The sequence below is a fragment of the Alternaria incomplexa genome (genome assembly GCF_024043165.1).
Source record: "Alternaria incomplexa strain BMP 0042 chromosome Unknown scaffold_12, whole genome shotgun sequence".
Classification (NCBI taxonomy): Eukaryota; Fungi; Ascomycota; class Dothideomycetes; order Pleosporales; family Pleosporaceae; genus Alternaria; species Alternaria incomplexa.
The window spans coordinates 449928-473599 of NW_026249861.1; the positions used below are offsets into that span (position 1 = coordinate 449928).

At 52.2% G+C, this 23672-nt stretch overlaps 9 protein-coding genes across 9 annotated transcripts; 4 read left to right on the forward strand and 5 right to left on the reverse strand.

The window, feature by feature from the left end:
• Window positions 1-3477: 3477 nt before the first annotated feature.
• J4E90_008038 (uncharacterized protein) lies at window positions 3478-5040 on the reverse strand (the record flags this gene model as incomplete). The annotated part of the gene is made up of 4 exons (XM_051437568.1): window positions 3478-4026; window positions 4075-4324; window positions 4379-4804; window positions 4853-5040. The coding sequence occupies 4 exons, from the start codon at window positions 5038-5040 to the stop codon at window positions 3478-3480; spliced, it is 1413 nt and encodes a 470-aa protein (XP_051288379.1).
• Window positions 5041-5779: 739 nt separating this feature from the next.
• J4E90_008039 (uncharacterized protein) lies at window positions 5780-6720 on the forward strand (the record flags this gene model as incomplete). Its single annotated transcript, XM_051437569.1, has 2 exons — window positions 5780-5960; window positions 6008-6720. The coding sequence occupies 2 exons, from the start codon at window positions 5780-5782 to the stop codon at window positions 6718-6720; spliced, it is 894 nt and encodes a 297-aa protein (XP_051288380.1).
• Window positions 6721-7365: 645 nt separating this feature from the next.
• Window positions 7366-9385, forward strand: J4E90_008040 (uncharacterized protein; the record flags this gene model as incomplete). Its single annotated transcript, XM_051437570.1, has 3 exons — window positions 7366-7444; window positions 7717-9201; window positions 9252-9385. 3 exons carry the CDS (start codon window positions 7366-7368, stop codon window positions 9383-9385), a joined length of 1698 nt encoding a protein of 565 aa, XP_051288381.1.
• Window positions 9386-10076: 691 nt separating this feature from the next.
• Window positions 10077-11060, forward strand: J4E90_008041 (uncharacterized protein; the record flags this gene model as incomplete). Its single annotated transcript, XM_051437571.1, has 3 exons — window positions 10077-10159; window positions 10208-10587; window positions 10645-11060. 3 exons carry the CDS (start codon window positions 10077-10079, stop codon window positions 11058-11060), a joined length of 879 nt encoding a protein of 292 aa, XP_051288382.1.
• A 1095-nt stretch (window positions 11061-12155) lies between these two features.
• Window positions 12156-14150, reverse strand: J4E90_008042 (uncharacterized protein; the record flags this gene model as incomplete). Its single annotated transcript, XM_051437572.1, has 6 exons — window positions 12156-12458; window positions 12539-12717; window positions 12771-13348; window positions 13402-13663; window positions 13715-13894; window positions 13940-14150. 6 exons carry the CDS (start codon window positions 14148-14150, stop codon window positions 12156-12158), a joined length of 1713 nt encoding a protein of 570 aa, XP_051288383.1.
• A 922-nt stretch (window positions 14151-15072) lies between these two features.
• Window positions 15073-16930, reverse strand: J4E90_008043 (uncharacterized protein; the record flags this gene model as incomplete). The annotated part of the gene is made up of 3 exons (XM_051437573.1): window positions 15073-16338; window positions 16387-16481; window positions 16528-16930. 3 exons carry the CDS (start codon window positions 16928-16930, stop codon window positions 15073-15075), a joined length of 1764 nt encoding a protein of 587 aa, XP_051288384.1.
• Window positions 16931-17354: 424 nt separating this feature from the next.
• J4E90_008044 (uncharacterized protein) lies at window positions 17355-18935 on the forward strand (the record flags this gene model as incomplete). Its single annotated transcript, XM_051437574.1, has 5 exons — window positions 17355-17404; window positions 17468-17802; window positions 17853-18262; window positions 18311-18787; window positions 18843-18935. 5 exons carry the CDS (start codon window positions 17355-17357, stop codon window positions 18933-18935), a joined length of 1365 nt encoding a protein of 454 aa, XP_051288385.1.
• A 631-nt stretch (window positions 18936-19566) lies between these two features.
• J4E90_008045 (uncharacterized protein) lies at window positions 19567-20205 on the reverse strand (the record flags this gene model as incomplete). The annotated part of the gene is made up of 3 exons (XM_051437575.1): window positions 19567-19832; window positions 19883-20001; window positions 20054-20205. 3 exons carry the CDS (start codon window positions 20203-20205, stop codon window positions 19567-19569), a joined length of 537 nt encoding a protein of 178 aa, XP_051288386.1.
• Window positions 20206-20752: 547 nt separating this feature from the next.
• J4E90_008046 (uncharacterized protein) lies at window positions 20753-22360 on the reverse strand (the record flags this gene model as incomplete). Its single annotated transcript, XM_051437576.1, has 1 exon — window positions 20753-22360. One exon carries the CDS (start codon window positions 22358-22360, stop codon window positions 20753-20755), a length of 1608 nt encoding a protein of 535 aa, XP_051288387.1.
• Window positions 22361-23672: the final 1312 nt, after the last annotated feature.

Below are 23672 nucleotides of genomic sequence, written 5' to 3' on the forward strand. Positions count from 1 at the left end.
CTTGAGTATACAAACTCTCCTCGGTCGGGACGTACTTTGGAATCCCATTCCTGCCTATCGTTGAGCCGGCCCTTTTCTCCGCCTTTGCTCTCCTCCAGTGCTCTTCGCCCACACTGATTGCCGGATCTGTGGGCCAAATCTCATCGCTGTCGTAGCCTCCATCGAACTCTGCATCGTACTCCTCGTATTGCTCGTGCTTCCTATAGCCATGAGAGGACGAGGCATGACTCGCGCCTGGATCCTCTGATCGATGGCGAGAGCTATAGTTCCGGCTGTTGTCGTTTCTTGGGGCCTTATCGCTGCGGTCGTGACGCCTTTGACGGCTCTTGCTGCTTCCTGCTACGCCGCTATCCCGCTGGGTGGACGTATAGTGGCCTCGTCGTGAGCTACTATGATCAGAATCTGTTGCGAACTTGGTCCATGTACCACCCGAGAGCGGTGGCATAGGTGCTTCAGGATACATTGGCCGTTCGATCGATACGCGGCTTGATGACTTGCGCTTATCCGACCCGCGGTCTCTCGTTGTCTTCTCAGAGGAGCTTTTGGGAAGTTTTGACTTCTTTCCCTCCGCTGGGGCTTTATGGTAGGCTTTCTTCCGGGAGGGAAATAGGCCTGAAAGCATGGTGTTTGATGAATGCAACGCTTCCAGATGCAGATATGACGGTAGATGTATGGTCGATGATTGAGGGGTCTTATCAATATTTTTGACGAGCTTGCAGGCAGGGGAGAACGTTGTATTTTATCGCCAGCACATGTGAAGTAACTTCTCGCACTCCAAGTGCATGCTCCAATGGGCAAGCAGTAAGTTCTTTGAGTCATGGATGGAGTCACACATGGAGTCATATTTGGAGTCATCTATGGAATTATTCATGGAGTAAGTCATAAATGGATGTCGTGGCCAAATTGATGTGCAACTATCCCGTCACTAAAGGCTAGAAGAATACGGTAAACTGTCACAACAAAGTCGCACAGATAACGATTAATGGAGGCTATCAAACAATTCAAGATGCCTAGGTAGGCTTCTATCACTAATGAACTTTGAACCGGTTCCAAGGGTGGAATAAAACCGTGACACGAACATCATTCACCATTTAAGAGCATTTGCCGCGAAGAAGCGAGAGGTCTGGCTTGCTAATTTCAGAACCTGATTGTGGAAACCGCAAGTGGTATTCATGCATGATCACTACCAGCAAAGATGTCTTTGTTTTGGAGTGAATTTGGCAGATCTTACTATCGACGCCCACGCCTCTTGCCACCGCCGAAGCCAGCACCAAAGCCCACACCGGGAATATCAGGGCCCATACCACCAGGTACACGCATACTAGGAGGTACACGCATACCAGCCCCACCTCCAAAACCTCCAGCTCCATCCACTGGCTCGCCTATTCCTTGAGGCATTCCACGTTCTACATTTCCATAACAATCGTTGTCGTCATCGTCATCATCATCATCAAACATTCCCCCCATATTGCGGCGTTCGCCCACCCCGTGGAGGCGAGGCGGTTTGAAGAGCTTGGCCCACTGATCAGCGTAGACTTTCTCCCACTCTTCAGCATCACCATATGCTTCTGTCAGCAACTCGTAGTATTCCGCTTGCGCCGATATTCGGTCTCTTTTGGTGACCCGACGGTTAAGAAGACTGTTGAACAAATCGTTGGACCGATATCGACTGAAGATATACGCCTCCAACTCGCTGGGCGGCTGGACGAAACGTTGTGCCCGGTCGGCTGGCATTGGCTCAAGGCCATGGTCTTTTCTGTGCTCATTGTGCCTCGCAAGTAACCTGTTTCTCTCTTTTACCCACGCCTGGGCTGTCTCTCTCTTCTCTTCGTCCGTGGGGAAAAGATGACTTTTGGCTTGTGCCCTTCCGAAGGAATTACGTCCACCCCAGGGCGGATACATGTTTTCAAGTAAGAGGTATGGGTTTGTGGTGATCCTGTCAAGCCGGAATTGTTGCTAAGTAGCTGTTTCGCTGTAGATCGATGCAGAAGAGGGTATCGTGGGGATTTGCACTAACAATGGGAGAGAGATGTTTTATACGAAGCAGCTATGACTTGTGATTGTGAAGAATGATCATGTGCTGGTGATGAGGCGTGAAGTGACGCCACGTACACTGCTGCGCTCGTCAGCTGGACCAAATGCCACAAACGCCATCAATATCCGATCGCTGTGACAATGCTCATTTATTAATCACGGGTCCGATTGAGTGATGCCACATAGACGTTGCGTAGGGAGCCGCCCACCTCAAACATACAGCCCATGTCTTAGACTTCGTGCAAATGAATGTGATCAGGAAAACAGATAGAAGCCATTAACTTTACTGACTAAATGTGCGTAAAGATGCGTTTGTCATACTATCTCAGCAAGTTCTAGTACTGCTACCGCCGATGTCTCCGACATCTCCCATCTCTGCTCGCCACCCCGACATCAAACCCATCAAGCTCCCCTCAATCATGCATGTTCCAAGCAGAAGCCTTCCCACCTCCAGCGGGCCAACGCGGGCCACGCCCACCCTCTTGACCTCTTCCCCCTCCTCCTCTACTGTTGTCACCCCGCTCAACGCTATGGTCTGGAACAGGTGGGTCGCCACGGCCCATACCCCCTAGTTCCGGCCATCCTGGGTTACGTCTTCCTCCGCGACGACGACCCATGGGCATAAATCCCAAAGCGCGAGGATCATCAGCCATGCCAGCAAATCCGTGGTCTCCAAGGCGAAAATGCCCTGGACCAAGTGACTCGTCGCGAGACCTGCCACTCGCTTCCAACTGAGCCCTGAGTGTTGGTGGTAAAGGTTTGTCGTTGAGTCCAGATTGCTTGAAGTACTCCGCATCTCGACTCATACGTTCACGCCATCTTTTTTCGCTCCTTTCGCTCTTCTACATCTGTGCCTTCCTCCGCTCGATCCAGATTTCGGCATCTACCCTCTCTTTTACGCGCTTCTTGATGGTCTTGGGATCGTTGCCTTGATGGATCGAGGGATCTTGTTCGCTAGGCATTGGCGATAGGTATTCGTTTCCACTTCCTCGCTCGCCGTGATGGTAGAGTGGAGGTGGAGTGTTGCTCTTGAAGAAGTTGAATAGACCCATGGTGTGCTATGCGTACTATGAGCAATGCTGGTTCTCAGAATTGACTCTGAGTTGCTGCGCTTTGCTTGTACGTTTCTCGGAAGTTTAGAACGCGGTATGAGAAGTTGTATCGCAGAAAACGTCGTGGCACTAGGAGGTTAGTATTGCTTTTATATCGAAAGGCTGTTGTGGCGGCGCAGTCTGGGAATATGGAAGTTGAGGATCACAGTATGCTGTTGATGCATGATGGAGACACGTCAGTTTCGTCACTCATCATCTGCACACACGCGGTCGTTTCTGTGATCATCTTTGTGATCATTGCCATGAAATTTGAACGCTGTCATAATATATACATGTTCACAAGCACGACTGGTGACAGCCAACCGCCTGTCAATAGCTATTCTGAGATGCCTCAAAAGAATGCTGTGATTCCCTCCTTCCTCCTCAGAGCAATGTGAAGGGAGATGTATACTGCGATACCAAGTCCCAGCATACCAGAAATGACGCCGAAGCCCATGAGGTACTTTGGCTTATCGTCAGCAGGGAAGAGATATGCGCCGTAGATCTGCGCAAGGTTACCCATCGCGTTGACAAGCGCAATCGCAATGGCCCTAACTTCCGGCTGCATGGATCCGAAAGTCGCACTAGCGAAAGATAGCGAAACGGCGTTGGAAGACCAGAGTCCAGCGGCCATGAGTACAAGCAGCGCGTATCGTGCCTTGAACTCGTAAACGAACAGTACGCAGATCGAAGTTATGAGTGCGAAACCGAGCCAGCCTGCGATGACGAGACCACGGTGGTTGGAGATGGCATCGGCGTAGTAGGTTGTGACTGCTGTGCAGACGAAGGCGACGGCGTAGATGGGGACGGTCATGTATTGAGCGGTGACTGTGTCGGTGTATCCGAGACCGGTCATGAGGGTTGGGTAGAAGTACGAGAGGGTGGAGGAGCCGACAATGACCTGACGTTTGTTAGTCGAATCTTTCATGGTTCGCAGGTTGTGACTTACCATGTAACCAAGGATGAAGGAGATAGTCCTCCAGTCGCAGATAGCCAGGCGGAAGGACTTACCCTTGCCCATTCTCTCATCGCCTTCGGTATGTGTTTGGACACCGCCCTCCTTGAGGCGTGCGATAGCGATAGAGCGCTCGCGGTCGGTGAGTCGCTTGGTGTTGGCGGGGAAATCCAGCAGGATGAAGTATGCGCAAATAGCCCAGACAATAGTCGCAGCTCCCTCGATGATGAAAAGCCATCGCCATCTATTACAGAGTTAGTTATGAGGTTTTGTCCAACATTTAGGGCTTGTTCCTTACCCACGAAGACCACCAGTACCCTCCATACCGCCAGTGATGGCACCTGCAAGAAGACCGCCAAATGCGCCACTGAGAATAGCCGCAGACATGTATACACCGAAGCGCTTCGACTGCTCATCTTTCTTGTACCAGGACGAGATAATGAGGAGGATACCCGGGGCGAAACCGGCTTCGAAAACACCAACGAGGATTCGGAGTGCGACAAGGTGCTTGAAATCGTGGATGACGGCCATGCAGCATGTCAATGCTCCCCAGATGATCATGATGGCAGGCAGGTAGACGGAAGGCTTGAGGCGGACCAACAGCATGTTGGATGGCGGCTCGAAGACGACGTAGGTAACGAAGAATACAACCAATGCGATGGAGTATTGCTCGGAGCTGAGGGAAAGGTCATCAGCCATACCGGCGATTTTCGCATTTCCAATGCTGGATCTTGTTAGCTATCGCTTCTACGTCACTTGAAATGCAACTTACTTCGTGCGATCCATGTACGATAGCAGATACATCAGCCAAATTGTGGGAAGCAGGAATAGGTCGATCTTGCGGACCAACTTGGCCTCCTCATCCTTCGTCCATGTGAAATCCTCAGTGACTTCGACATGCTTCGTGCTGTCCATCTCTTTGAAGTCGACTCGATCTTGAGAGTGGCGTGTCGACGACATGGTGTCCTGATCTGCGGTTTGACAGGTGCGACAGCGTTGTGACAGGAACGAAGCTGCAGTGGAAGGAACCGACTTGCAGTGTTGCGGGAACCGTTGCGGATATCTCCAGATGGGTGCGACACCCGTGTAGCTTTATAGAAGGAAGATACCTCACCTCCACAGGTTTTGATGATGTTGGCTCAAAACAGCTTGGACCTCCCCAGATTGTGTTCGGCCCTTTTCCCTACCCCAGGTGCCCAGGTCGCATACTAGGAGCCGAAAGCCCGCTACAGGCCCGCTACAGACCCGCCTGCACCGATAACTTGACGGTTACGATTGGTTGTGGAACACGACAGAACGTGTTCCATGCATGAACTCGCTGCGCGCCCGGCTATGTGCCTCGAGGCGAACTTTGTGCCACTAAGCGAAGGCAAAAGGTCGGAAGCTCACGTGTTCGTCGCGTCGGCGCGTATGCTCGCCACGAGGCCATCGCGCCTCCGAAGATGGTTTGAGCCGAGTCTCAACAACATCCCGGCCTTGTGGACCTGGTTCGCGGCGCTCTCACCCGTGGGGTGTATTTGGTACCGATCAACAGCTCTCGGTCGCCACATGCCTTTGTGGGGTACCTAAATGCGATGTACTTAAACATGCGGGGTGCCAGCGAAGTGGTGGTGGTAACTCGATTTTCCATTCTCTCGCGAGACCTGCCTCTCCAGATATCCCCAAACCTTCGCAGCCTACCCTTGTAGACCAATCGGAAATGTCTCCCTCTGCCATCACACCGCAATCTGACCAGACAGCACCTGCTGGTCAGGCCGCCAACGCCCAAGTCGAGCAAAGTGTCCCAAATCCCGTATACCTTACGACTGAGCCGAAGGAGGACTTTGACTGGAAGATAACTCTGAAGGGCAAAGTAGTCGCTATTACCGGCGCGAACAGAGGTCGGTGCATGTCGAATCTAGATCGCCGATAGATGCTGACATTTTAGGCATTGGACTTGGTCTCGCGACAGTATGCCTCGCAAATGAAGCCGCTGAGATCTACTCTTTGGACCTCTTCGAGCCCGGCGAGGAGTTCCAGGCACTTCAACAAGCAAACCCCAAGCGCGTACACTACCTGCACTGCGATGTCACCTCTGAGGAGAGCGTCATCAAAGCCATTGACGAAATCGTGGCACAATCGGGCCGCATTGACGGTATGATCGCCAACGCAGGAATGACCAAGCACCAGCCCGCACTCAACTTCGACCGCCCGCAGCTCGAGCAGCTTTTCAACCTCAACGTCTTTGGCGCATACTTTTGCGCGACGGCAGCCGCGAAAAAGTTCATCGAGCTTGGTATCAAGGGGTCCATTGTCTTCACAGCGTCCATGACGTCCTACCGGCCAAACAGGGCAGCGCCATCAGCGCCATACGGAGGAACCAAGGGCGCAGTCCGCAATATGGCACACACACTCGCGATGGAATGGGCGAAGCACGGCATCCGAGTCAACTCGATATCTCCGGGTTTTGTGCGCACGCAGATGACTTACTACGTTGAGCGGGCGCCCGACTGGAACTTGAAGATGCAGTACTATGGCGGCATGCCTAGGTTGGCCGACCCCCGCGAACTTGGCGGCGCGTATGTGTACCTGCTCTCAGACAGTGCCAGTTACACTACGGGTATTGATATTCCTGTTGCGGGCATTGTCGGCGCCTGGTAGAGGTTTTGGTTGCTTCTTCGTCACGCCATATGCATTGGGTGGAGTTCTTAACTGCTGGCTGGCTGGGATATATCTAGAGTCAATTCAACGCATTTTCTTCCAATTCTCATGCCCATTGAAAAGACGAAGTGATGTATACCGGTATTGATGCGGGTGTGGGAGTCGGTACTGATGATGTGGTGGTGCTGACTGAAAGGATGGAGCGATCCGCCTCAAACGGAAGGAACCCGGAACGCGCAACAACCACGACTGACTAAGCACGTCCTGGCATTGTACACAACCAGTCGTTATCATCAAAATACCTCCTTTCTGCATAAACGCAACTTCTTCACTTCTCACAAACAGACTTCAGGACTGTATCATGGCCATCAGGCCTCCCAACTTCTGCCGGTGGTGGACAGTGCTTTGGACTGGCGCGGGGTCCTAGAACTGTATCCGACGCGGGCCTTTTGCGAAATTGCCACAGTTTCCCAACCACCGTCTGATCGCCTTTCCTAGGTTCGCGAGATATCAACAACTGGGCTCCGCATGCGCTGTGTCATCCTGGACTAGTCTGAAGCCTGTCCCGTTGGTCAGAGACTCGTTCCCCACGGCAGGCCTAACCGCCGAAGCGGATCCTCGAGGGCCAAGCGAAGTTCCACCAGCATGCACAACATCATTCGTGATGCAAGCATCGTCAACAGGCAATCCCAAGCCGCGCAAACCCCGTCCCTCACGAGCGCGAGTAAGTTTGCCTATCTCCACTGCATGTGAGACCTTTACTGACTAGACGCGTCTCTTGCAGGGCTTACGTACGACAACTGGATGGTAAGCTGTTCCCCCAGCACGTGTTATCCCGTATCACCCCATGGTAAAGCTCGCTAGCCTGATCAGATCCAGCGTGCAAAGTACCTAGTTGATCACTAGCTAATACAGACAGCCTAACTTGTAGACGAAGGAGGGTGAAATGTGACGAGCTAAGACCGCGATGCGCAACATGCAGCAAATCCGACAGAGAGTGCTTATGGCCATCACCCAATGACCTTCCTGGAGGTGCAGCAAGCAATGCATCTGGCTCTGTACAGTCTGACACGTCGCCGGCTCAGGATGCCTCTTCTATTGCCACTACATCACCGGCGCCTGCCAGACGAGCGATCCCACCTGAGATTGATCCTCAGCTTTGGAACGCTTCTCCCGAGCTCCTGTTTGAATCGCCATCGACGGTCATCAACTCGTTACCTTCTCCCAATTCCGCACCTCTAGCTTACTACGACCTGCTTGCTGAAGATGCCATCAATAATATCGACAAGTACAATCTCAATGTGGACCTAGACAGGAACAATTTGTCCCGACAGCAAAGTCCAGCAACTGATGGAGCAAGCTCTGATCGACACCCGCTTTCATACGAACGAACGGAAGATGCCGACCCATCGGGACACGAGCCGTGGAACTGTATCGATGTCATACCCATGTCGGACGACGAGCTTGTGCTCTTCCAACACTACGTCAATGTAATTGGTCCCATTTTGGACCTGAACGACCCTTCTAAGCAGTTCACATACACTGTCCCTTCTCTAGCAGTCCACAATGTTGGCCTTTTGAAGTCTTTGCTCGCGGTGTCGGCGCGGCACATGGCACTTCTGAACGAGCCACAGCTTCGTCGGCTTAACATACATGATCCGGAACCAGGCGCTGAAGATGGCAGGACCAGACAACTCCATAGCCCATTAATTCAGGTAGCGACGCAGTACTACTATGAGACTCTGCATTACCTATCGAAGAATCTCTTCTATCCGTCCTACAATAAGTCTAGGGAGATTATATCAACCTCCATCCTCATCAGCACATATGAGATGTGGGACTCTGAAGGCCAGTACAGTAATGGAGCCTGGGAGAGACATCTTCGTGGCATATTTTGGATACAACGGAGTCAGAACAACAACGGAGAGTCTCCGGATCCGCTCCGGAGGGCTGCCTGGTGGCAATGGATACGTCAAGATACCTGGGTTGCATTCCGCGAAGGACGACGGGTTCTCACTATCTGGCGACCTACCAAGCGTTTGATGGATCTCACCCCGGATGAACTTGCGTTACGAATCGTGTACATATGTGGAAGATGTGTGGACTTTGCAGCAAACGAAAAGAAGTACGATCTGAACACCCGCATCGAGCAAGCTGGAAAGCTCCTACAAGCGCTAGAGGACTGGCATGCGGCGCTTCCGATGTCCTTTCAACCCATCCATCGCGGCCCTCCACCTGGACCTGGCGCTCTGTTCACACCCATCTGGATCCATCCTCCTTCGTATGCAGCTGCCATGCAAACCTTTCACTTTGCACGAATCATCGTTCTCATCAATCAGCCATCGATGGGAGGCGTGGACGAATTTAGAATTCGACAGCGCACTCTGGACGAAAGTGTGGACATGATCTGCGGCATCGCCATAACGCATCAAGGTAGAGATATCGCGAGCGCCATGATCAACGTCAAGTCTATCTATGCTGGTAAGGTCCTTCACACACGTACCATCCAAAACAATGCTTACAGTCTCTAGCTGGTCTATGCATTCAGAACCCTGTCAAACAAACCGCTATCTTGCATCTTCTTGAGCAAACACTTGACATCACCAAATTTCCACCTAAGACATTACTCACGGATCTTACCAGCTATTGGCGAGCCGAATCATAACCTTCCATTATCGTGCCGAACGCAACTGAAGTCCGATCTTGCTCCATGAGTGCATGTCAATTTCGTCATCGCGGCAATGCGGCATGTGTCGGACCGCAAGAGAACAGACTTTCAGCCGCATGTTCAGCCGCACTTGCCTTGACTCCACTGCGATGCAGGCCTGGTTCCGATGAGTTGGTCGCATGACTCGTATCCGGGCCAAGATCAGGAAAGCATGACAAGGTCGGAGTGTCACGTTGCGAGGCAGAAGTCGGAGGTTGTAGCGGAGCAGGCTCTTATTCAGGTTCGCCTTCCCCACAGACCCCACACGGAGGTGTATGTTCGCCGTCGTGCAATTCCCTGCAGAGATGGAGTAGAAGCGGGGTACGTCTTGGAGGGCCGATCGCCTCTCTGGGATGTTTGTGCCTCGTAACGAGGCACATCGGCTAAGGCCCGTCGGGCGGTTTAATCGTGCCCGCCGTGTCGCTCGCAACTCCGTCAAGGCCATCCAACCTGCTCGCGACGAGCACCAATGATAGCTCTCAAACTCCGCGGCTTTCCCGAATCAATAAGCCGCAGGGACATGATAATAGCTTCAATTCCGAGACGGTTCCGACATAGTGAATTGAATGCGCTCAAATCCTCCCAACACTACATAACAATACAGTAGAACATCAAAGAAATCATCAATATACATCGTTCTACAGCCATCATGCCAGTCAGCAAAGATAACCGTACGCTCGCCATACTCAATGCCGCTGCCGCAGGCAACTACGGCGTCATGGCCGCAATCGCGTACGAGATCTTCCACATATACCAACCGCTATGCTAATCGTAGACCAGCTATAACGTCGAGCAACTCACAGCTCTCGTTCGCGCAGCTGAGTCAAGAAAATCGCCCCTCATTATCCAACTCTTCCCGTCGACCCTCAAACAACTACCCCTCCTCGCGCATGCCGCAGCGCACGCCGTGAAGACCGCGACAGTACCTCTCTCCCTACACATCGACCACGCGCAAGATGTCGAGCACATTCGGGAAATCATCGCGACACTCCCTGTCGACTCAGTCATGGTGGACATGTCACATTACGACGAAGCCGAGAATCTAGAGAAGACGAGGATATTGACCAAAGAATGCCAGGACAAGGGTATCGCAGTAGAAGCAGAGAGCGGACGGATAAATGGTGGTGAGGACGGTATTGCGGATACGGGAGATCTTGAAGGTATGCCATACCAAATTCTTGAAATTGGAGATGAAGAGTAAATACTGACTTTGCCAGCGCTCTTCACATCCCCCGAAGACGTCGACAACTTCATCGCCGCAGGCGTCGACATTCTCGCCCCTTCAATCGGCAACGTCCACGGTGACTACGGCCCAGCTGGACCAAAAGAAGGTCAACTACACTACGACCGCCTCGAAGCGATCGACAAGCAAATCAATAAGCGCGTCTTGGTCGCGTTACACGGTACCAACGACTTCCCGCCTGAGGTCATGCAACGGTGCATACGATCTGGTGCTATTAAGCTCAACGTGAATAAGTTGTTGCTGGAGCCCGGCAACGAGGTTTTGAGAAAGAACGCGGCAACGACGCCGCTAGCGAAGTTGATTGATATGCAAATGGATGTTATACAGGAGGCGACGGAGAGGTGGATGGATATTTGTGGGAGTAGTGGGAAGGGTGTTAAGGCGCCGTAGGGTGGTTACATTGGACTTCAATCGAATTGATCTTAGCCATGGAGCACATATTACCTTCGCATATTGACCAGACCGCAGATCTTGCAGTGAAGCATAAGTTGCGACAACCTAGATGCAAGATTTATTGTGGAGTGCAGAAGCAAGCTGTGCACGTAAGATTCTTCCACTTAACACGATCCGGCGGGGTCGGCCAACAAACCTACCCCTCATCAGCCAGCCCCACATCACACTCAAACACCCACACACAAAATTTCTCAACCAGTGTTTCTGATTGTTGCCTACAGCCGCGAGTAAGTTTAAGCGCAGTCTATATTTTCGTTGCAATTTCCAAATTGCCATCGGTTTTGTAGTGTACGTCTTCACAGATTCCCACTTCCAGCTTGCCCCCGCTAATCACCATATAGGTAGCGGTTATCACTCCGGATTCTGATCTCAAAATCAGTGTCTTCCGGCAACCCCGGTTCGATTCCGGGCAAGACCTTCCTTTTGCCAATCTGTGCGTCATCTAGGGGGTTGGGTGATGCGTGAGAAGAAGATGGGTGTTTTGGGGGATGTTGGCGAATTTTTGCGGGCAGGAGGGATAGCGCAGTGGTCGATGCAGCGCTGTTATTAGACGATTAAAGGGGGTTTACAGCAAAACTCACAACAGGAAAAAGAAGAATTGGTGAGTTATGTACTACATTGGAGAGTAAGTGTGAAAACAGGTGACGTTGACGCGTACGTTCGCTATGGACGCTTCTCCTTTTACAACACCACAATTGTGTAGACCGCTAGCTACAGGAGGTACCACAGAACAATTTTGATGGCTAGCGCGGAACAGAACTGCGCTGCATTCAAAGCTAAAGAATTGTACACTCTTCTTCGTGAAGGTAGTCCAAGCAAGACAGTTTGCACAGATAGGGGTTACTTCTGCCCTGCATGTAGCAGTTGTTCACCCGACAATGAGGCTTTTAGTTCAGCTATAACAGTACATTCCTCAGCTGTAAGATGTGCGGCTTGAACCGGATTCAGAATTGTGACTTGCTGGTGCGTTAGACCGGTTATAAGGCATCGCAAGCAGAGACAACAATCTTGAAATGCGAAAAGAACACGCGACTAAAGCTGCCTAAGATCCTCCCAGCTGCTATTGCGTCTCCGATACTGATGCCGTTGAGCCGGTTCGCTTGCATCCAGCGTCACTACATTATTGCCTCCATCTCCTTGACCATGACGCGCCTTGCTCGGTACCACAACATCCATCTCCCAACTCATGCGCTCATCAATCCGGCTCCATTGCCTCTCAGCCCACTCCATCTGCTTCTCCACATGCGTCGTCGCTTCGTCAGCGAGCGCGTGGTCTTCGAAGAGGAACGCGAGTTCTTCTAGGGTGCGCCCATAGGTTTCGGGGAACATGAAGTACTGTGCAGATGTATCAGCCGATGCATCCCATTCCAAGGATATGTACAGGGCAAAACCCTGCGGAAGTGAAGATGACTTACGATGAAGATAATCTCAAACCCGAGCCAAGCGCAATACATAATCAGCCACTTCCCCTGAACATGCTTCAACCCAATGGGATTAAGTATCGTTGTCGTGAAAACCGCCGTTCGGCTAAAGAACTGAAAGATAGTGATCCCCTTTGTGCGCTGCGCAAATGGGAACAACTCGACCAAGAAAGCTGCGACTCCATTAGCATCCCTTTCCCCATCGAACACGCTCGCGCCGACTTACTGTATGTCAACGCATTATACCCAATATTATAACACACCTGATACAAAAAGATGATCGCAATCGTCAGCCTCGCAGGTTCAATCCTCTTCGTAGCCGTATACCGCTGCATCGCCACCGTCCACGCGACATAGCAACACAACAGACTACTCGCGCAGATGAGATACATTTTCCTACGAGGGAAACGTCTCACCAACAGCGAGATACACACCGCATTCACCAGATTCCAGCTATTGAGCCCAACATTCACTTTGCCTACAAAGCCAGGGTCGTCGTACCCGATCATGTTAAGCAGCTGGTTGAGATAGTAGCTGAGTAAAGTGTTTCCAGACCACTGCGTGAAGAGTCCGAGGAAAGAACCGATTATCACGCGCTTGCGTAGACCGGGAACGGCGATCATTTCGCGCCAGGAGCGTTTTGAGTGTTCGAGTTCAATGCGGATGGTGTGTTCGATTTGGGCCATTTCTGCGGCGGCGAAGGGCGAGGTGGTGGCGCCTTCGGCGTGGTAGGTTATTAGTGTGGCGTAGGCTTCTTCGCGGCGGTCTTTGGAGATGAGGAAGCGTGGGGATTCGGGGATCATGCTGGGGAGGTTAGCTTGGTGGGATGTTGGAAGCAGTGGGAATGAGGCGGGTACAAGATGAAGACGATCTGGAGTAGTGATGGGCCGGCTTGAAGGAGCGAAGGTATGCGCCAGGCCCAGTCGTCTTTTAGGCTCTGGGTGCCGTAGGAGACTCCTGCTGCTATGAGCGAGCCTACGAACCAGAGTGCGTTGAAGAGAGATGTCATGATGGGTCGTTCCTTTGGATATGCAAGCTCGCCCATCAGTGATGAACCTGCGATGATGCAGAAGGGTATGCCGAAGCCGAGGATGAAGCGCGCGCCGACGTACATGCCAGCTACAACGTGTTAGTTTAAAATTCATCTGATGATTGAACGTTCAGTCCTACCGCTAATGGAGAAGGCTTGAACTACAGATCCCACGACCATGATCCAAGAGCCTAAAAAGATTGCCCATCGTCGGCCAAATCTATCGTTCACGTACGGCACCAGTGGAAGAGCGCAGATTGCGCCAAGGTTGTATGCTGAAGACATGATACCGAGAAGCGCCCCTTGTGGGTTATTGAAGTCTCGGTTGTTAGCAACGGCATGTCCTGAGCGAAACCTCGACTTACAGAGCCGCCATGTTGGCGCGATTTGCACTGCGTTGATCATCTGCGAATCAAATCCAGAAGTCATCTCAATCCCAATACACGTCGGCAGCAAGAGTGCATACAGCCTCCTCAAATTCCGCTTTCTGTACCAAGGTATCTGGTCCTGTTCAACAATGCGCGTCAATATCGGTTCCGCCTGCCTCGCAGCCGCCGCAGCGCCAACAGGCGCCATCTTTGGTATCACACTTCAGACTGCAGTTCCAGCAGAAGTCGAGGGAATGTCACTAGACAGATAAACGAAGCAGTGGCGGCTAGCAGTGATGGGCGTCCGGGGCGTGCGGACATGCCCGTTAGTCCTATATACCCCAGATTTGCGTGGCGCATCATGGCTCGTATCACCAAACTGCATGCAGGTGAGGCAACGAAACTGGAAGGGCCGTGGTAGAGTTGTGCTGGGGTAGGGGTGCATTGACCTTTGCCCCGCACCCGGGCGATGTTGGTGGTCATATACGACGTCCAGTAACGAATCAAGGATCGTCCCTAAAGTTGTGGTACGCGGATAGAGTAGTACGCCACGCAGATTCGCTTTTGTGTCGCTGTTCGTATGACTGTGGGCATGAAACACACACGCATCCGCGTAATGTTTGTTCGGCGCTATGCGACAAAGAAATCTGTAAGTCGGAGCCAAACGACGTGCGCATGATACACGATGACATCTCATACTCGATGTAAGTTTCCTCAACCCGAGGACATGCCAAGAGGGGTAAAGTACCCAGTAAGAAGTTGATTGGCGATACCAATTCGACGGCCAGCCTGTTCCAGAATGGTCAGCACGGCACCGCATCCGGAGGACGAACCTTTGGCTCCATGGCATTGGATATACAAGCAGGATATAATGAGCCGATTGCGGAAGATGGACAACAGTGGGCCGTGCGCGGTATGTCTTATGGTAAGCGATGCGGTGTAAGTAAGCGATGGTGTCTGACGGACTACTCCAGACGTTGCGAACGCATCGTACACTCAGCGCTGCCTCTGACCGGCTGTTACACGGACGCAGCGTAGGTGACCGGTGAATGAATGACTGTGTTGGAGGATAAAGTTCAGATCGTATGTATTCACGAGAGCTTTTTCGGACACGAACGCAATATCCAGCTCTAAGTGAAGGAAGGCTGCAACTTTCCCGCGATCCTCTCCAGAATGCGCTCTGGCAGTAAGCTCTCGTACATGTGATCTGTCCACTCACAACAGACTCGTCGTGTATATGCCGGATCGATAATCTCCTCGATACCAAACGCGTTCGCAGTACGAACTGGGTTCATCAATCGCTTGTACTCGTTCTCCAACTCTGTATAACGCCTGTCGCGCGCTTCTTTGCCCTCTTTCCTCTCAATCTCCTTGAGTTCAAACGAATGTCCAACTTCAATGCCACCCTCGAGGGGTAAGGAGCCCCACACACCGGACGGCCAAGCGACGCGCATGCGTGGGTCGCGGCAGTCCAGCATGATGCCTCCAGCTACGCCGTAGACGCGTCGCACAATGACGTTGAAGATGGGCATGGTCGTGCTGTAATAGGTCGCAGCGAGAGTGACGCCATGCCGCATCGTTGCAGTGCGCTCTGCGACAGTTCCTATTGCGTAGCCTGGGACGTCAACGAATTGGACGAGCGGGAGGTTGAAAACATCGAGGAACTTTAGCATGCGTGTGATCTTTTGCGAACCCAATGCATCCAATGCGCCAGCGTTCTGCTCACAGTTCAGAGACACAATCCCGACTGGTCTGCCTGCAAACCGCGCGAGCCCTACTATTGCCGTAGTTCCCCAGAGCGCTCCGATCTCGAAGAACGAGCCTTGGTCGACAACTTCGGTGATGATGGCGCGCGGATTGTACATTCGGTTCTTCGAGCGCGGTATGATAGATCGAAGGTTTTCTGACATTCGGTCGATTGGATCAGAGCAGTCGATTGCTGGAGGCAGCTTCGTACCACAGTCGGGCAGATAGCTCAAAACCGTGCGTATCTGTTCAAAGCAGCCCGCCTCGTCCGGCGCCAGGCTATCGATTGTGCCATTGGTGCAATGCATTGCGGGCCCACCAAGATCTGTGAAGGAAAGACCCTCCTCGAATGTCGCGTTCTTGACAACACTAGGACCAGCGTTGAACAAAGATCCAATGTCTGCAGCCATGACCGAGAAGTGGCAGGCCACCACACGAGCTGCTCCGAGACCAATCGCCGGTCCAACCACAGCGCCCAGATTCGGTATTCCCATATTGAGCTGTTGTACGACTTGTGCGAAGGAGGGTAGCGGAGGGACGTAGGAGAAGCCTGTGGAGCGAATGGTCGTGACGGAGCCGCCGCCGGATGAGCCATCGACGAGTTTGACGATGGGAAGCTTCAACGCGATTGCGAGCTTCTCCATATATATCTGCAGTTGTCAGTACCAGCACGGATCGATGCAATAAATCGAACTCACGGTCTTCTCCATAAGCGCGCCATCAGCGTGTCCAGCGCGTATGGAGAAGTCATCGGCCGTGAACACAATCTTTCGACCTCGTAGTCGTCCGAAGCCTACCCGCCGTCAGTACGTCTCCCCAATGCCGTCCATAGTACATACCCTGCACGTTGTTCGAAGGCACGTAGTCTTCCGGTTCCTCTTTTACCGGCCCTAACTGCTTCCACTTGACTGTCCCACTCACGCTGCCCACCTCCTGGAAGCTCCCCGGATCAAGCAGCTGCTCGACTCTTTCGCGCACCCATAGTTTCCCTGCCTGCTTCTGCCTCACGTAGCCCCTATTGTTCCTGTCTGGCGTCGCGGCACTTTTGCGCAGAGTCGCAATCTGGCCAAGGATGTCTGAGTAATCAGCGGGCAGATCTGAGTCTGCGCCCTTTCGTCGTCGCCGCTTTGGTGTGTTGGGCGCGATGTGGGAGCTGACCTGCGCGAGTCGGTCTTTGGCGGTTTCGGATGACGTCGACGCGTCTTTGGGCGAGGGCTTTGGCCCGGGCTCGTCACCAGCCATGACTGTTGAAGAAGTGTAATGAAGATTGTTTTCGAGCTCCAGTGATGGAGCAACAACGGAATCGTCACATCTCGATGATGCGGACCAAGATGGGATGGTCGTGGTGGAATGTTGGGGTAGAGCTGGGGAACCGAGGCATCTTCAAGCTCCCCGCGCTTGCCCTCCTCCATCGCACTCCACCAAAACGCGACCATGTCATTGTGGATGAATCGAATGTTCAACGAGCGTCCTGCTTTAACATTCGATCTGAATCGCATTCCAGCGCCCAAGAAACCTCCTTGACGACGGACGACGTGATCACGCCTTACCTAATTCCACGACTCGTCCACTCGAGTCATTCCACTGATGGTATAGTGGCATCGGTACCTAGGTATATCCACGAATGTACTGCTTGACCGATCCATACTGCTGGCTGGACTCCAATATGACGCGACCTCCACAAAGACCCATCAAGCGACTTCTTATCGCGAATAGGTTAGTGGCCAAATACCTAGGTACCTAGGTAGTGTCCTGGTGAGCGTGATTAACTGTCTGTAGGGGGGAGATAGCAACACGAACTATCTCTTCAGCGCGAGAACTCGACATTGAGACGTTCGCAATCTACGTATCAGGCGACGACTCGCATGCCGTCCGAGCAAGCCATGCGATCAAACTATCATCAGCTTCATCTTTCATGAGTATTGGTGATCTTGTCGGCATCGTCAAAAAGCACCAAATCGATGCTGTACATCCAGGATACGGCTTTCTGTCAGAGTCAGAAGAATTCTCGAAGAGAGTCTGGCAAGAGACTGGCGCCGTAGTTGTCGGCCCTGGATGGGGTATCTTGAGTAATACTGGAGATAAACTCAAGGCGAGAGAGCTTGCTCAACAATGTAGGACAAAAGCCGCGTTAGAGTCGCGAGATTACTAACACGTAAAACAGGCGACGTCCCAGTATCTCCAGCACTCCAACAACCGACTAACAAAGTCGAAGACGTCCAACGCTTCGCATCCGAAGTCGGCTTTCCAATCATGGTCAAAGCAGTAGATGGAGGTGGTGGCCGCGGTATTCGTCTCATCCGCAGCGAAGACCAGCTTGCATCCTTGGTGAAGAGAGCAGTCGAAGAAAGCCCGTCCAAGCAAATTTTTGCAGAAAAGGCTGCAGTCGATGGATTCCGACATATCGAAGTACAGATCATAGGAGACGGTACTGGAAACGTGAAGCATCTATGGGAACGCGAATGCAGCATCCAGAGACGATACCAGAAGATCGTTGAGCTAGCACCGAGCGTTGTATCTGACCGCAAATTGATCGCAGAAGTCATTGAAAACGCTCTGAGAATGGCGAAACATGTATGCATGAATGCTGCTCACGATTCTGTCTTGCTAATATATGCATAGATCCAATACTTCTCACTTGGCACTTTTGAGTTTCTCGTCAACCCATCAACGAAAGAATTCTACTTCTTGGAGGTCAATCCTCGCTTACAAGTCGAGCACACGATCACGGAGTCCATCTCCATGACCGATATCGTCAAAGCACAGCTACTACTCTCCCAGGGTGCATCTCTGAATGACTGCGGCCTACCAGTCGCCGAGAGAGACCCGGAAGTTCCTCCTCCAGTGCATTCCATCCAACTTCGCATCACTGCGGAGAATGTTCAGAGCGATTGGTCATTATCAATTGGCAAGATCACCTCTTTCCAGTTCCCTTCGGGTAACGGTATTAGGGTCGACACACATCTCATCAGTGGCCGATCCGCCGTGGTTTCTGTAGACTTCGACAGTCTAATCGCAAAGGTCATCGTCACAGCGTCATCATGGAAAGATACCGTTTGCAAAGCCCAGCGAGCGTTGGATGATACGCAGATCGCAGGAGTAAAGACAAACCTCGACATGTTAAAAGCCATCATCGCACACCCTGACTTTCTAGACGGACAATGCGACACGCAATGGCTTGAAAGTAGACAATCCGAGCTCCTCCAATCAAGCCAAATCATCGCTTCAGTCAGCCCAGATACCCTAAACTCAGACATCGCGCCGTCCTCCTCGACAGCTTCGGTCTCAACGGCCAACACCCTCTTCCGAAAAGGCGACGCTTGGTCCATTTCGATCTCCACACCCACCACAAAAGCGAACGAGAAACCACCACTCCACCATCTCGAACTAACCCGCGTCCTGCGCAACGACTTCCCTACCTCCCTCAGCGCAGAACTGCTTTTCACCACGCCCTCAACAGCTTCATCTACCACGCCCCAAACAACACCCTACACCATAACTCTTTCTTCAACGTCCGCCAGCGCATCAGCCGCAACGTCGCATCATAGACGAGGGAACCCGAGCGATCCATCGCACATCAGCATTCCTTTCCCGGGGAAGCTGGTAGAAGTGCTGGTTGATGAGGGTGACGTGGTGAAAGAAGGAGACGTGATTTGTGTGGTCCAACAGATGAAAATGGAACTAGAAGTACGCAGTCCACGTAGTGGGCGGGTGACGTGGGTTACGGAAGCGGAGGATGGGGAAGATGTGGCGGAGGGGGTGTTGGCTGCTATCGTTGAAAGCTCGCAGGAAACTCGTCTTTGAAATCATAACTCATTCGTTAATTCTTTATATCATCTACATCCCATCCCATGCCTTCCTCTTCAGCTACACGTGTCTTACATAGTCTCACACCTGACAGTCGTATAAACATTATCCTTCGTCGCCCGACTATACGGGCAAACCTGCCTCGCCTTGTACACAACCTTCTCTAGATCCTCCTTCGCCAGCCCGCGTACCTTGACGAGGAGCTGCACACGTAATCCCATGTCGAGATCTTTCATGCTACCGACGAGTTCGACGGTGGATTCGACGATCGAGTCTTCGGGGGTGGAGGGCATTTTGACGCCGATGGAGGGGGCGACGGCGTTCATGGCGGATTGGACTGCGTGGAGTTAGTTGGAGCTTTGGAAACGGATTGTAGGAGCGACGCACAGCATGCACCGTAGCCGGCTGCGAAGAGTTCTTCTGGGTTGGTCTTTCCGGCGTCGCCGGGGCCGCCGAGGGCTTTGGCCATTGTTAGATCGACCTTTAGGTTCTCGCCGTCTACATGACTGGAACTTGTTAGCGTAGTTCATTTGCGTTCAATGGCATCGTTCATCATACCCGGTGCGTGCGCCAACTACGTGCGCCTTTGCCGAGTAAAGCTTCGGTGCCGTCTCGGTGTTCAAGAAGCGACGGCATGGTGCAGCAATGCCATTCCGTTGCGAGACGCGAACCGCCTGACGGAGCATTGGTGAAAAGGTTCTGCTAGCCATTGTATGTGAGGTTTGTATGGGGACGATGTGTGAGGATGATGTGGTGTGAACTAAGGCGAGGGATGACGGTAATTGGAGTTTGAAAAGACCAGGTTCAACTGTGTGGTTCACATGCACTACCCAAAAGAAATCTGGAGCTATGACAGCTGTGACGTCCACGCGGCGATCTCGCAGCATTGAAAGTCATGACGTTTGCATCCAGCCAGCTTGGTGGACTCTAGCGCAAGGCACTCCCGCCGCTAGTGAAGCGAGATCTGGGGAGATCGCGCATCGCTGTGAGCCGCAGAGAGAGGTGAGGGCTTGCAAATCTCATGCTTGGTCTGCGCAAAGGTAGTTTGAAGCTGGAGAATACATCCATGATTGAATTGACCAGCTTGTGCACTTGGAAGTCCATCGCCTTACGCAAGGTGTTCCTGCACTGGATTCGGAGCGGAGTGAGGATGAGTAAACACTGCAAAGTCGATGAAGTGTGACACCAATTGCTCCTTTCCTTCATCTTGTTTGTAGACATGTGTCCCCTCCCAACTCTTATTTTCCCAGACCACGATCACTTCTTCCTCTCCTTGACACTCATCCCAACGCCCCTCATCGTACACTGGAACCAACCGCCGATCTCCGGCTCGCCGTTCAGCTCAACGTCACATTCCGTGACCAATCGAGCCAGCGTCTTGACAACGAAGAACCTCGCAAGATGCTGTCCAGGACAGCTCCTACTCCCGCCCCCAAACCCCATCCACATACTGTCCATTCTGCCAATCTCCCTCATATTTTCCTCGCTGCCACCGGATAGCCATCTATCTGGGTCAAAATCATGGGGATTTGCGAAGACTTTGGTGTCAAAGTGCGAAGCCCAGAGGTTAGTCCCGACCGTAGTACCAGGTGGAAGGTAGGTATCGCACAATTTAGCTCCTGAAGCAGGTACAAGACGAGGAATGTACCATCCGAGCGTAGGCCAGATCCTCATGCTTTCTTTCATTACGGCCAGGAATAGCGGTACCTTCTGAATCATTTCGGAGTATTTGGTATGCTCTGTGATACCCTGGCTTTCCATGTCTTTGCGTAAGCGGGCGAGGATGGCTGGCGACTTGTACGTATGGTATATGACCGAAGAAAGTGTAAACATGAGTGTATCGTGTCCGGCGCCGAAATTGGTAAGTGCGATTGAGAGAACCCACGAAGGAGGGAAACGTGCCTCTTTATCGTGATGAAGGCGCATCAAAGTAGCCAGCATATCCGTCTCTTCAATGCCGCCCCCTTGTTGCTCCGATGTCTTCACATCTGTGCCTTGATCATGAAAGAGGCCCGGACGATCCCCTGGAAACTTGACATCCCTCGTGCTTTCCAACGCTTTCAATCTTTGCATGATGTTCGGAGCAGAAAAGCTGAAGACGGGCCAGACCTTCGGTAGTCTAACACCCAACAGTAAGCTAGCTGGTAGGACGAGCAACATGCCGACTTTCGGTATCGCATGCATCAGCTTTGCGAAGCCTGGGAAAATACCAATAACGGTGAAGCACTGCCATAACGCATCACTGGCATCTGCGTTCCCTTCGTCACTGCCCTTCTCTGTGTATCCTGGTCTCTTGCCTAAAGTAAACTGGCTCATGGACTCCAAGGCGAAGATATGAGTCCACTCCGCGAGATTCAACTCTTTTCCTCCAAACTCTTTCAGCCTGTCAACAAACTGATTGACATAGCTATCAAGCAGCTCCTCATGTCTTTCTAGTCCCGCAATGCTGTAAGCTGGTCCAATGGCTCTTCTTTGTCTGCGATACTTCTCCATGTTGGTTTCCGTCAACATATCGAGAACCTCCTCAGCAGGTTTCCGGCTTTTGTCAGGTGCGCCAGCTATGCAGTACCAATCCCCTTTCGTGAACGACGTCGCTGCTCCATAGACGGTTTTGATGGCATCTTCGTCACACACTAGGACTTGGTCGGGTGCTATGCGCACAATAGGCCCGTATCGCGCGTGTAGTCTGGGGAAGTGGACGTGCGATTGTCCTTTTCGGACGTGCCATGCGAGCCATAGTTTACTGAAGCGTGCGAAGAAGGGACCAGGAACGTTGCGTAACGGGTGGAAGAAGACTCTGTAAGTTGTTATATAGACAAAGTATGCTAGTAACAAGGATAGCATCGAAGAGGCGGCGGAGAACATTTTTGCGTTCTACGAGCCCGTAGTGTAGCACGATATTCGCGGGGGGCTGCGACACTATATAGAGCTTGATAAGCATCAATGTAAGCTTCAGGACACCCACGCGATCCTTGTTGGTTGACGAAAATCTTCCCTAATTACCAAGCAATTGTTGGAATACTGCCGGCGGTACCTCGCGATGGCAAGGCTGGTGCTTGAATGGCCATGCCGCTGGGCGCCTTGCGCAATTGCTCGCCTTACGCGGGGCTTGGAGATGACGACGCGAGCTGCGATGTGCAACGTTCTCTTATCGATCGTCACCTACTGTCTTAACTTGGCTGGGCGTAATTATTGTCATTGGAGCTGCCGTGGCTCTAGAACGACGTTGAGGATGTGGTTCGGAGTTCGGATTGTGAAGATTGTACTGAGATGTTGCCCCTAGGTTGGGCGTAACCCGCTCTGAGACCTTTCCTTTTTTGGAATGGCGCGATCGAGTGTCACAACGCGCCTTCCAACTGGCACGAAGGATGCACCCTGATCAGACCTTGCCATCTATGCTCAAAGACGCCTCGGACACATTCAGTACCGGCAGCATCACACGTCCGATGGCCGTGCATTCTGGAACCGCTAAAGCGCCCAGGGGCAGAGCCACCTTCCCCTTCACCAGAACCCACATGGCTCTCTGCGAGCTGGCGAAGCTTTTACATGTGCAAGTTACAGGTCATATCCTTCAAATCGCGAATCTCTCACATCTGCAATGTAAGTCGCGCGTATGAGCCTTGAATCGACGTGGCGAGCACTGAGTGGGCGGGGTAGGCGGGTGCGTCCCCGTGCATCGTTACACAGCATGGGAGCACGAACAGGTATTACCGGCAGCTCAGCCTGCTACACATGGTCCACACTTGCCTCTGAACAGTAAAATCACGGAACTCACATCTACCTTTGCTGACAGTAGCGAAACCTCACTACAATGCCATCAAAAAAGAGCACTTACTCAGCTTCATCAGCATTCAGTTGTACTCCTTGCAAACGAAGCTTCGCTAGTACTGAGGCCTTATCAAATCATTGTCGTGCCAAACATACGATATCCTCCACTACGCATACTAGTACTGCTACTCAAAAAGCCGTCAATGTCCCAGGCACGATTCCAATCGAGAATGTCGAATTTGCAGCACCGGTTGTCGTAAGACAAACCCCCACAGCCTGGGAAGGATCCCTTGCTTCGCATTTTGAATCTGCACTCTGCATTAGCAAACCTCCACCGCCAATGGCTGGGAAACCACCCAGCGTGGCACAGGCAGACAAGTATGCCAAGCTTGGTAGATATCGAGCTATA